At 44.9% G+C, this 13,659-nt stretch overlaps 1 protein-coding gene across 2 annotated transcripts in view; it reads right to left on the reverse strand.

Moving 5' to 3' along the window:
* Positions 1 to 13,659, reverse strand: part of PSMB7 (proteasome 20S subunit beta 7) — a 67,986-nt gene that overhangs the window by 41,186 nt on the left and 13,141 nt on the right. For both annotated transcript variants that reach the window (XM_051840570.3, XM_089302449.1), the window contains exon 5: positions 13,149 to 13,264. In XM_051840570.3, coding sequence (XP_051696530.3) covers positions 13,149 to 13,264 — 116 coding nt within the window. The remainder of the gene's footprint in view (positions 1 to 13,148; positions 13,265 to 13,659) is intronic.

Consider the following 13,659-nt stretch of genomic DNA (forward strand, 5'->3'; position numbering starts at 1 on the left):
ATGTATGGATGGCTGATTTATGAATCTGAAGCAATGATGGTGCCAGGGGAATGCATTCAGCCACTAGAGAGCAGTGAAGCACCTCTTGTTGCTCAGTAAAACCGAGCCGCGGATTCCGTGGTTTAATTGTATGCGTGCATTTCATTATAAGTCTTGGCCAACAGCTTCCTGTGCAAGGCAAGCCAAGCAATCAGACAATCTTGCATCGCTTGCTGAAATCCAGATTTGTCCTTTGTCAGCATAAACAGTTTAATTTGATGTTTTCACTCCTGAGTAAGCACTGAGTATTACATTTAAACCCCTCGTGAGGGGGAAGAGTGCTTCCTTTTCATCAGCAAATGTACCCCAATGCCAGAGTCTACCTTTTATTCCTAATGAATTTTTAAAAATTATTCCATTTAATATGTCTAGAAATATAATTTAAGGCATCCAACATTTCACACATAAACTAATTTCTCAAAAATACAGATTCTTTTCTAAACAAACTATAATATAATGTAGTCAAAGAGGAGTTAAATTTTATTCTAATAATTTAAAACACCACTTGAAGGGAACAGGGATTTTTCTTATAATTCAACTGTAACGTCTCACTGACTTGACAGGTTATAAACACTTTTTCTTAAGAAAAGACTAACAATCAGGTGCATTCAGGCCTAAAATGTGGAAGGTCTGGTTTTATTAGTGCATTTTATAAAATGCCACAAGGTGCAGAGAGAGAAACCCGGTCTCCTTACAGCAGCGGTGTCACCTCACTCTATGTTTACAGAGACAAAGGGTGGAAATTACCCAAAGATCGCCTGTCTTCTTGGCCTCCCTCATGGTCAGGCCCGCCAGGGAGCACTAGCTCTCACTCAGCCATCACCAGCAGAGGACACACAGAGTCCTGCAGCGGGAGCTCCCTCAGAGGCGTCCTTTACTGACAAGAACTTCCCCAAATGCAGGCCAGTCCATCAGCAGGCCTGCTCTGCGTTTTCATGTCCCTCAGAAGTCTTAAGGATGAAAAAATGATTTTACTAATTGTAAAAGCAAACCTAGTTTTAATCCTAAGTAAAGGTTCCTCCTGACCAATAAGATATCCTTTCTTGGGGCCAGCACTGTGGTGTAGCGGGTAAAGCCGCCGCCTGCAGTGCTGGCAACCCATATGGGCGCCAGTTCAAGTCCCAGCTGCTCCACTTCTGATCCAGCTCTCCGTTATGGCCTGGAAAAGCAGTAGAAGATGGCCCAAGTCCTTGGGCCCCTGCACCCGCATGGGAGACTGGGAGAAGCTCCTGGCTCTTGGCTTCAAATCGGTGCAGCTCTGGCCACTGTGGCCATCTGGGGAGTGAACTAGCGGATAGAAGACCTCTCTCTCCTTCTCTCTCTCTGTGTAACTCTGACTTTCAAATAAATAAATAAATCTTTAAAATATATATCTTTTCTTTAAAAAAAAAAAGTGCAGGTACATATAGTTTCTCATTTAACTCTTCTGTGAACTAGATGCTATAATCTCCATTTTACAGATGTACAAACTCTAAGATCAGAGAGGTGAAAAAACCTATCCCAAGTCACACAGCTAGCAAGAGGAGAGTGGGAACCCAAACCCAATCTGGCTGACAGTAAATTCCTAGGACAAGGAACCACACAGTGAAAAGTCTTCTAATGCAGAAAATGACTTTTCCCCTAACTGACCAGTAAGAAAGTAGAAGACCAAGCACTAGGTTATGAGAGCATAAAAGAATTTTTCATCGGCAGGGCCAGTTCTGGACCAATTCTGAAACGAGAGCATACAAAGATGGACTAGTTAACCCCACTTTCTCGCAAGTGGGGTTTACGGCAAAGAACTGTTTCACTGAACCAGCATGAAAAGTACCCCTGGCAAGGAGTTTTATGTGGTTGTAGGCCCATCAAGAACTGAATTCAAATCAGAAAAGATGTCACGGTGAAGAAAGCATCACAGCAGAAAAAGGAGGACTGACACCCTACACATTAACTCAACACTGCACCCTTACCTACAAGAGATTTTTTAAAATATAGAACCAAGAACAAAGTCCACTCTAATCAGAATGGATTAAGAACTGGCAAGGGCTGAGTATATTACACTCCGTGAAACAGTAAAGTTTAGAAATAAATATTTTTTCATTTCCTAACATAACGGCACCATCTATTGGCTTAGTACCACCTTAGCAGCAACCAAGAAGCAAAATGCATAATTCAGTTTTCGTGGGTTTTTGGTTCCCAGTTGTTTTATTCCTGGCATTCCAAAGTGGCATAAATTTTAAGATACAAAATCCATGCATTGCACATTTTAAATCTAAAAAGTATCTTACTTATATTAATCAAAGCAGGAAAAAGAGCCAGAGAAATCTTAGTACACAGAACTGAGAGAATGTGTTGGCACTAAAATTATCAAAACACCATGCACCAAACAGCTACTAAATGCTACACACAAAGATCTTTACATATGGTATCTCACTGCATCCTCACACAGTTCCCCAGGACAGTTCCTTTAGTCACCTTTTATTTTTTATTTTTATTCTTTTTAGTTGTTTGAGAGGCAGAGTCAGAGGGAGTAGGGAGCTTCCATTCCTTGGTTCACTTCCCAAATGCCTGAAACACCAGGAGCCAGGAACTCCATCCAGGTCTCCCATGTGGATGGCAGAAACCCAACTACTTGAGCCATCACTGCTGTCTCCCAGAGTATGCATAGCAGGAAACAGGAGGCAGGAGCCAGAGCCAGGTCAAACCCAGGACCTGCAATGTGGAACACAGGTATTTTACCCCTAGGCCAACTGCCACCTTGATCACCAGTTTGCAGAAGCAATCAGTGCTCACAAGAGCTAATGAATGCTGGACTTAAGGCTAACAGCTCACCTGTTTGAGTGCAAAGCATCTTTTCACCAAGTCACATTGCCTCAAAAACCTACACCACATACACACAAAAAAGCACAGTGATGTCCACGGCATGTTCAGAAACAACACGACATTTTAATATTCCAAAAGCTCTGTGACCTTCTCAAGTCAAAAACCCCATCAGCTTCAATTCAGAAATGAGGGATTTGATGTTCCAAGAGGTTAGGTGACTCAGCTCTGCTCAGGGAGAGCTGGCACAGAAGCAAGGCCTTCCATCTCTTTGCCAGGATTGTAAGTTGCAGAAAAGCCTGTTCTAGTGGCCACTGGCTATGTGGGTAAAGCTTCCACCAAAACAAGGTTTCCCAGGCCAGCAGTTTCTCCCTGGTCCACAGGGAGAGAGTTGCCACTACAATCCAGTACCAGTGGAGACACGTGCTTCTGGGACCTCACACACACACTCACACAGCCCAGGCGAGTGCAGGAAAAAGAAGTTCCTACAACACTACATCAATGAAGGTCACGCATACACATCCTCAGAGAAGTCACTGATGAAGGCCTACGAACCACACACAGCTGCTGCTAAATCCACATCTGAGTTAAGAGCTGAAAATGAATATGGAACAAACATTCGCCATCTTGAGACACACTAATTCGATCCAGCCCAGGGTAACTCTCTATCAAGTCATGTGGAGATAAGAAAACGTGTACACAAAGACTGCACTTCAGTGTAAAAACACAGAGAAGGGAGCAGATTTGACTCCCTACTGAAGCTCTCTCCATTCCAACTTAATTCTATGGCTCTTTTGCCTATGAGGGAAACATCCGGTATGATTACCACTCAGTCCTGCATCTTTTTAACCACTCTGGGGTGCTGTAAACTGGGACTTAGTAGGTACATTCCAGTAATTAGGAAATTGCATAACCAGTTTATCTGAAGACAGAATTTCACCTGATGGTCCTGGCAATGACCCCAAGGCTTCCCTAATGGTGCATACCAATGTTTATGCCTTAAGTTAGTATTCCTAAATTGTCCAAGGGCCTCATTTCCAAGAATGTCATGCCTGAAATTTTATTCATGTTCATTCTCTATGTGGATAAGCACGCAAAAATAAAAATTTATACACCTTGCCAATGCTGCTACAAGGAACACTGCCAAACTAATAGCAAAAGATGGTCCCCAAGCTTCTCCTGACACAACTTCAGCTTGCCTAATAAAGAAAAGCTGGCAAATTCAAAGAATGAGCTAATTAATCTGAGAATTAGAAGAACTCACATTTTGTCTATTAAAAAATGGCTAAAACCCTCTCCCTTTCTTAATAAAGAGAGAAAAGTATCTTATCCAGCTTTCAACGATCACTCTAATCGAACACCAGCAGGCTCTTCCAATTTTTTTTTTTTTTTTTTTTTGGACAGGCAGAGTGGACAGTGAGAGAGAGAGAGAGAGAGACAGAGAGAAAGGTCTTCCTTTGCCGTTGGTTCACCCTCCAATGGCCGCCACGGCCGGCGCGCTGAGGCCAGCGCACCACACTGATCCAAAGGCAGGAGCCAGGTGCTTCTCCTGGTTTCCCATGGGGTGCAGGGCCCAAGCACTTGGGCCATCCTCCACTGCACTCCCTGGCCACAGCAGAGAGCTGGCCTGGAAGAGGGGCAACCGGGACAGAATCCGGCGCTCCGACCGGGACTAGAACCCGGTGTGCCAGCACCACAAGTTGGAGGATTAGCCTATTGAGCTGCGGCGCCAGCCCAAATTACTCTTAAAAAGCAAGGAAATGAAACCTAAGGGGTGCTTTTTTTTTGGAAATGGATCAAATCACAGTTGGCCTAGACCACACACCACTGGTGCCACACATCACTCACAGCAATACCATAGCCAAGAAGGAAGTCACAGCTGGGGATTCTACCCCAACTTGGGCTCTTCCTTGCTATGTGACGCTGGCAAGCAGCCTCTGTGAGCCTCAGTTTCCTCATCTGTAAGAAGGGATGACAGGGCCAGCTCATAGCGCTGCGAAGATGAAATCAGCAAGCGTCTCTCCACAGTGCTGGTGCTGCAGCTGGACGAAGGCTGCCCTCGTTACGGTCAACAGAATGTCCAGAAAAGTCTGAGGACAGAAGCTGTCCCAGGGCCACAACACAAGGGCTCAATATATCCATCTCCCAAGTACTCTCAGGAAGATCAGTGCTCACAGAGGAGGCTCCTGGGCAGAGCGAGCTGTGCCAGCATGTTACAGACGAGCAAGACGAGACAGGTGTCTTCAACTCAATGGAAATCAAGAGTAGCCTTCAGGCACCTGGCTGGTCGCCAGTGCAGGCCCATAGGTAGATGAAATTTAGACACCCTTGTCTCACAGATAATTTGTAGCTTCCAGCTCTTACTGTCAAATAATTCAAGGAAAAACAAAACAAAACAAAAGGTTAATTGCAGACTTTTCCTTTCACTTCTCAAAATTAAAAAACTCATAACTCCACTAAAACATGAGACTTCAAATGAAATATTCATTTTCTCACTTAAGCTACACCCGTGGAGTGCTGGCTCCCTGTGCAAGCAGTCCTACGGGAGGGCTTGCAATTCTGTCTAGTCTGTGGTCTCTATGCAGCTCAGAAGAAATAACACGAATTACAACAAAATTCACCAAATTTTGGCAATTCTGGGGTTCTCTCACAGTATCTCTAATTCCCCCCACCCTCAAAGGGAATGAAGGAAAGGGAGAGAAGGGGAGAAAAGGAAGGAAAGGAGAAAAGACAAAGCAACAGCAATTGGAACCAGATTAGAAAGAAAGGCACAGCTACTGCCACAGGGAACAATGGCTACAAAACCTGAGAGCGCGCCAGAGACAAAGCCCAGGGCAGTGCAAACTGCATTCTGCAGCCTCTGTACATTGCACCTTTTCACAATGGTCTCAAATTGGAAAGAAATAAGAAAATAAAAACCACATTGTCTCGGGAGTATTAGAATTGTGGGTAATTTTTTTAAATGTTCCTTTGATACCATAAAGCTGTTTCAGTAAATACTGTTTTTAACATGCAGGATAGAAAATCTATGCATAAAGCAGTCAAAAATACAAAAGGCAAATAAACGCCCTTTGGAAATTTACCTAAATATTTTTAGTTTTGGAAGCAAGGCCTAATAACTTAATGAATTCACATCTGTAATATGATAAAATCATAGCAGCTGTGTTGTCCCGAGCTTGCTTGAGATGGAAGACAAGGATTCGAATCCCAGCTTTGCTACTGACGGGCTGCGTGAGAACAAGTAAGTTGTTCAATCTTCCTAAGCTTCAGTTTCTCATCAATAAAATAGCAACAGCGGCATCCCTTCTGAATGTTCACTGAAAACAACGTGACAGCACCCAGCAGATTCTCCAGCATAGACTCCATAAATATGCTTTAAATTTAAAATAATTCTAAACTTCAACAAAGGGGTGGCGACACACAGACAATGCTTCATGCTACCCCTTACATCAAAACTGGGGCCACACAAAGGAATACAACGTAAACCTCCTCCTTTCCAGCAGTACTGTAAACTCTCAGTTTACAAGCTGAGGTTTCTAACACGAAGTTTCAGATATTCTTTGGAACAAAAAGTTAAGGGAATCGAAGTATTCAAATATATCAAATATTCAGAGTCACACAGGACTCTGTGAGGCTCTGGGAGTACGAGACTCCACTCTGAGAACTCAAAATGTGGGCAAGGGTAGGAGGCACGAGGGCTGGGGAAAGTGTAGTTTAGCCAAGGCCAAAGGGAGGGACTTGCTCGCCCAGCCTGGGGCAGTGAGGGTGAATGGGCTCTGGGATAGATTAGGGTGACAGGAGGAACATTCTAGGCAGTATTCTGAGAGAAGGCAGTCTGGCAGCTAGAGTATGAAAGTGACTCAGGGCAGGGGTGAAGTATGCTGCCACAGAGGCCCAGGGTACAAGTGGAAAAACAGCAAGGGGTCTAGAGGCCCCGTGGGAAGAGAGACGGCCTCAGGGGGAGGAGTTACTACAACACGCAGCGAGAAGCCAACAAAGGACTGGCAGCAAGGAACAGAGGAGAACTGGTGCCAGACCCCAGGGATCTGGCCTAAGGGCTGACTGGTTTCTGAGAGCTCTGAAATGACTGCGGCCACTTCTGCTGCCACTGGAGCCATCCAGCATTTCTGGAAGGATGCAGTCTCACTCCTTCCTCCAGACTCCCTCATGCCAACGCTCCCTACAGCTGTGGCACTGTGCAAACAAGCAAGGCTAATTCCATCATTCCCTGGCCCAGAAGCATTCACTGGGAACCTCTAGGATAAAATCAGAGCAATTCAACTTGCAAAATCCGGACCCTCAATGGCCTTGGTGTTCAGCCTGGCCTCTGCACCCCACTCTGCTCATCTTCATCCCTCCAGTCTCTGCTTCTGCTGCACTCCCTGCATGGAACCCCTCTCCCACCCAAGCCACTTCTCAGGCCTCACTCATCCAGCAAACTCTGGCCTTTCAGTTCCTGACCACCGAAGAGCCTTTCCTGGAGGACAGGGTGACATGCCTAATTACCACTCACTCAGCAGGTCTCAGCTTAGTGTTACTTCTTCCTATTTTTCACCCATTGAACTGGCAAAAGCACCCAGCAGTTGGTGACATGGTAAAAGAAAGGCATCCTCAGGAGTGCAAACTAGTGTGATCCTTTTGGTGGGCAATTTGGCAACAGCTCTCAGAAGGCAAAACGCACTCTGTCCCTGTCACTTTTCTGCGCTGCCCAGAGGCTGCACTTCCTGACTGGGAAACCCCAGGACTACATGAGTGGGCTTAATCAATCAGAAGCACCCACACTTCCCTACAGGGAGTCCTCTGGCAGGCAAAGGGAAAAGAACTGCAGGGCGACCTGGATCCCAGCTGCACCAGCAGTGTAGACTAAAGTTCCTGTAACTCACCTGCCACGGCCTGTTCTGAGGCGTGAATTGTTTTACTCATTCATTCACTCACTTATGAGACAGAAAGAGACAGACAAGCACGAGTTCCCACCTGCAGCTTCACTCTCCGAACGCCTGCAACAGCCAGGGCTGGGCCAGAACAAAGACAAGAGTTGAGAACGCAATCTGCCTCTCGCACACAAGAGGCAGTGACCCCGGGACTTGAGCCATCACCTGCTGACTCCTAAGATCTCCAATGGCTAGAAGCTGCCATCAATCTCCAGCCCAAAGCCTCCCCAGGCGGTGGGGACTAGGGAGGAGAGGCACTGCCAAAGACCTGCTGATCACTCTATTTGGTGTGGAGTCACTGACTCCTCACATCAGTCTTCCCGTGTTTCTCCCAGATCTTGGTTTTGAGAAACATAGCAGGCTTTTCATACCAGGCTTTTGTGTTTATTGTCTTGTCTGAGGCACGTTAAAGTTTTTTTTTTTTTTTTTCCGGTTTTTTTTTTTAAGTTGTACTCACCCTATTTCAAGTTATTTTTGTTGCTGTCAAATGTGTATATGGCATGTATGCTTCTTTTTAACCTTTTCTAACATATATCTTTTTTTTAAGATACTTGGAAGGTAAATTCCTTCTTGATATTTTTTTCTTTAGCATTTTTTTATCACTGGAACCAAAGGGGAAAAAGTGATTTCTCTTTGCATTGGTTGTATCTGTATGTCACATATAAGACACCTTATTAAAAAAAAAAAAAAATAAGGGCCGGCACCATGGCTCAATTGGTTAATCCTCCGCCTACAGCGCCAGCATCCCATATGGGTGCCAGGTTCTAGCCCCAGTTGCTCCTCTTCCAGTCCAGCTCTCTGCTGTGGCCCGGGAAGGCAGTGGAGGATGGCCCAAGTGCTTGGGCACCTGCACCCGCATGGGAGACCAGCAGGAAGCATCAGGCTGCTGGCTTCAGATCAGCGTAGCTCCGGCCATAGCGGCCATTTGGGGGGGGGGGGTGAACCAATGGAAGGAAGACCTTTCTTTCCATCTCTTTCTCTCACTGTCTAACTCTATCTGTCAAATAAAATAATAATAATAATAATAATACACTCCAGTATGGGATGCAGGCGTCCCAACAGGGTTCTGTAACTCCAGCACAACACCTGCCCTTGGAGCATGACTGCTGACACCATTCTTGCCAAGCCCAGTGCCTGCCCTCCCAGCTATGTTGTGAGCCACTCACTGTCCTTTATGAATCATCCAGCAATTCTACTGCTTGCAACAGAGAATTGTGACCAACATATGTATACATCCTAATCCAGAAATTCTACTAGAAATTTATCTAGATACAGCATGTACTTATATGAGAAGACCAGGACAAATTTGTTTCAAAAATCTGAAACCCAAAATATCTATCAATAGAACAGGTCAGTAAATCAAGGTACAGTCATATTAGGCAATTCTATATAGCTACTATTATAGATGATACAGCTCTACAGATGCTGACACAAAAGCTCCTTCAAAACAGATGAATAAAATGGAAAGTTGACAGACAACTGACAGAGACAAGTATCTATGAGGTGTATCATAAAACATTTCCTTAGAAAAAATAAACACAAACAACTCTAAACAGTGATTATTTTGGAGACGAGATATGAAACAGACTTATTTTTCAGAAAGTATTCTGTTCACTTGGATGTTCTGACATATTCATGAGTTACTCTGATTAGAAAGGTGTTAACTTGCTCATAAAGGACTTCCCAAACTCCACTCACCCCTTCCTGTAACTGTCTCCTAGGACTGTTCTTCCCCCAGGACATTTAGCACAAAACGTCCTTTTAGATTAATGTGCATTTACCTTTTTAATGCCTGACTCCCCTAGGAGGCTATAAACTCTGAGGCAGGCACTGCACTCACCACAACTGCACCAGCAGTGTAGACTAAAGTACCTGTAACTCACCTGCCATGGCCTGTTCCGAGGTATGAAATGTTTTTTGTTAATCATCCATTCATTCACTTATGAGGCAGAAAGAGACAGACAAGCAGGAGTTCCCACCTGCAGCTTAGTGATGCTAACAAAGTAAAGGATCTGACTCTCCTCCTAACACAACTCAAGTGAAGTGAAGCTCTTTCTGAATCCCCTCCACTGAGAAGTGCCCTTCGGTCCCCTGGACCCCACTGCCCTTGTCAGTGCACACATCTGTCTCCTCGACTAGACTACAAGTGTCTTAAAGTCAAAGACCCCACATTTATCTCTACCTGAACTACCCATTAGAGTGACTAGACAGGGAAAGCAAGCCATGGGTAGCTGACAAATGAACAAACATATTAAGTAATAACTTAATCATGTATTAATCAGATCCTGCTGATGTCTCATTTTCTTATTGTGGTCTTTTAGGATAGCAAAATCAGAATAGGTGAAGTAGTTTCTAAACCAGGGGTGGGGAACCTTTTTTCTGCCAAAGGACCATTAGGATATTTGTAACGTTATTCACAGGTCATACAAAATTATCAATTTAAAAATTAGCCTGCTATGGATTTAGTTAATTTCAAGTCTCACGGTTGCCTTGGCAGTGCCAGACCAAATGATTTCATGGGCTTTGCACACCCTGCAGGCTGGACATTCCCTGCCCGATAAAACAGAGAGACCCTATAAACTCAGGGCTAGGGATCACCTACCCTGAACTCAAACCATACCAAGAGAGCCCTGAGATCTGCTGGCCAGGACAAAGCACAAAGTGGGGTTGCAGAACTGGGTTAAACAGATACAAATCTGCTTCATTACTTACACACTTTCCTCAGTTCACTAATATGCTCATGACAGGTTGCTACAGTTCAGATGCAACAGAAACCAGTTCAGTGTTCCCATTTTAACATGAAGTGCTTTCTAACCATGCTAAATTTCCTGAACTTGGTGAGTTTTACTAGGGTGATATTTAGGAGAGCATCTCGAAGGACTCACAGATGGAGGATTATGCTGTTCATTTATTTTTTTTTAAAGATTTATTTAATTTATTTGAAAGAGTTACAGAGAGAGGCAGAGACAGAGAGAGAGGTCTTCCATCTGATGGTTCACTCCCCAAATAACTGCACCGGCCAGAGTTGAGCTGACCCGAAGCAAGGAGCCAGGAGCTTCTTTCGGGTCTCCCGTGTGGATACAGGGGCTCAAGGACTTGGGCCATCTTCTACTGCCTTTCCAGGCCATAGCAGAGAGCTGGATCAGAAGTGGAGCAGCCGGGACTCAACCAGCACCCATATGGGATGCCAACGATGCAGGCCAGGGCTTTTAACCCGCTTTGCAACAGTGCCAGCTCCTCCATTTACTTTTTTTTTTTTTTTTTTTTTTTGACAGGCAGAGTTAGACAGAGAGAGATAAAGAGAAAGGTCTTCCTTTCCATTGGTTCACCCCCCAAATGGCCGCTACAGCTGGTGCTGCGCTGATCCGAAGCCAGGAGCCAGGTACTTCCTCCTGGTCTCCCATGCAGGTGCAGGGCCCAAGCACTTGGGCCATCCTCCACTGCCTTCCTGGGCCACAGCAGAGAGCTGGCCTGGAAGAGGAGCAACCAGGACAGAATCTGGCGCCCCAACCGGAACTAGAACCCAGGGTGCCGGCACCGCAGGCGGAGGATTAGCCTAGTGAGCCACGGCGCCGGCCCCCTCCATTTACTTTTAAATGACTCCACAAAATACTAATCTGTATGTGCAAGGTAGATCTAATTAAAATGTTAACTAATCAAAATAAAGTAAATCAAAGTAAATAATATTTGAGAGGCTGGCACTGTGGCATAGCCGTTAAAGCTGCCACCTGCAGTGCCGGCATCCCATATGGGTGCCAGTTCAAGTCCCAGTTGCTCCACTTCTGATCCAGCTCTCTGCCATGGCCTGGGAGGACAGCCGAGGATGGTCTAAGACCTTGGGCCCCTGCACCCACATGGGAGACCAGAAGAAGTTCCTGGCTTCGGATAGGCTGTTGCAGCCATCTGGGGAACGAACCAGCAGATGGAAGACGTCTCTCTCTGCCTTGGCCTCTCTGTAACTCTGCCTTTCAAATCAGTAAAAAAAAAAAAAAAAAAAAAAAAAAAATAAAAAAAAAAACCTTTAAAAAGAACTATTCGTTCGTTGTACATAACTGATACTTTTCTACAAGCCTGAAATTTTTCAAATTAAAAACTATACAATGAAAGTAAGGTTATCTCATCTTTACCACTGTTTAAAGTTATCAAATGAGGAGCAATAACAATAGTACTTTGATGGAGATAAAAAATACACTTGAATAAAGCAATCCAGAACAATTCTAAAATTATTCTAAGTATCTTCATTTTAAAATAATTACAAAGGATCATCCATATGGTGTCTGGGGGTCAATCATTCTCCCCAACAAATAGGGAACATCTGCTGCATAAAAACCCTGTCAGAGTCTAGACAACACAATGGAGAAGCAAAGTCTCCAACTGGCAATTTCCAGATTATCCAAGGCAGCAGCTTTCTCAGCTGCAGAGCCAAGACACCACAACTAAAAATGTAGTAAGTAAACAACAGCTGGAAAAGACCCCCGTCACACCCCATCTATTTGAGTTTATGACCTATACAGTCTGACTCAGAAAATTAACGTATACGTTACAACCTGAAAATCCCCAGGTTGCTAAATGTAACTCTGTCACTTAAAATAATTTCTAACACACAAATGTGAAAGGCTCATTTGAAAAAGACGAGCTACTCATTATAGGCCAGGCAGGCGCAAGTGCCTTCCAATGACCTGGAGTGGCAGGTACCACTGGTAACACTTTACAGGGGGAAAACGCAGGTTCCGAGAGGAAACAAACACCTAAGAGCTTTCAGAGGTTTAGCAGTCACGGGAGGCCTGGGTTATTCTAGTTTGACAAAGAAAACTCGGCATATAGCAGGAATGTTCCAAGGTGAAGCCTCTACCTGCCCGGAAGGCTCCCCCCTCAGACCCCACCTTCTTGGTGATAGCTACCCCAGCCATTCCATTTCCCACCACAAGCCCCACCCACTCCATCCCCTTTCCACCATTATCCAAGTCCCCTTCTCCAACAGGTTATCTTTTTAACGTTCTTTCTGCTTTCAGATAACCATAAATTCACACAAAGATAAACAAGTGAAAAAGTTCCCCCCGAAGTGTATTCTCGTGTAACTGGAGTACAACAGTACCAGCAGGACCTTTCTCACCAAGTATTTAACAGGTTCTACACACTGTATTCTTTATTTACAGCTGTTCTTCAGCCTATCCACCTCCACTAAAATAATACAATTCCAGCAGGCAGGAATCTCACCTACATTTTTTCACGCTATATCCCATGCACGCAGCCAGTGTCTGTTGAAGACTCAAAGCACTACACTGCCCCACCTCCTCTCACATGAAACACACCAGCTCTTCCAGAAACCACCTTGGTAAGTAAGAGAGCTCTGACGTGTTAGGGAAACATCACACTCACCCATGGTGACGTAAGGCAACTTATCAGTAGATCCATGAGGATAGATGCTGTAGAGATGAGGTCCAGTGACATCTACTCCTCCTAAAACCAGGGCTGCACCAATGTAACCTTGATACCTGTGATCAGAGAACATACAAGAAAAAGACACATGAGTCTACAGAACATTCCTACAAACAATCCAAAAATGCAGGCTCAGACAACACTGTTGCATTTTTTAATGTTTTGAGGGAACACAAGGAGGAAGAGAACATTAGCTGAACATCTAGTATCAGCCAAAATAAACTGTAAATTGCATGAGGCACTCCAACACATCCGCTGCTCAGCTTCCCAGCCCCCTTTAAAACAGGGCACTGCTGGTCCCGTTTAGATAGGAAACCAACCCAGAGACAGGATGTGCTCAACAAGGGTCTCCAGGCCAAGTCTGGCACACCCTTCCCTTCTCACTTCTGTGGGCAGATGAGCTCCCTTCAAAGCTAACACTGCAGCATGGCCGAGCTTAGCCTGACCTAAC

Source organism: Oryctolagus cuniculus, chromosome 1 (assembly GCF_051225735.1).
Source record: "Oryctolagus cuniculus isolate XC-2025 breed Fujian yellow rabbit chromosome 1, ASM5122573v1, whole genome shotgun sequence".
In the NCBI taxonomy this organism is placed as follows: domain Eukaryota; kingdom Metazoa; phylum Chordata; class Mammalia; order Lagomorpha; family Leporidae; genus Oryctolagus; species Oryctolagus cuniculus.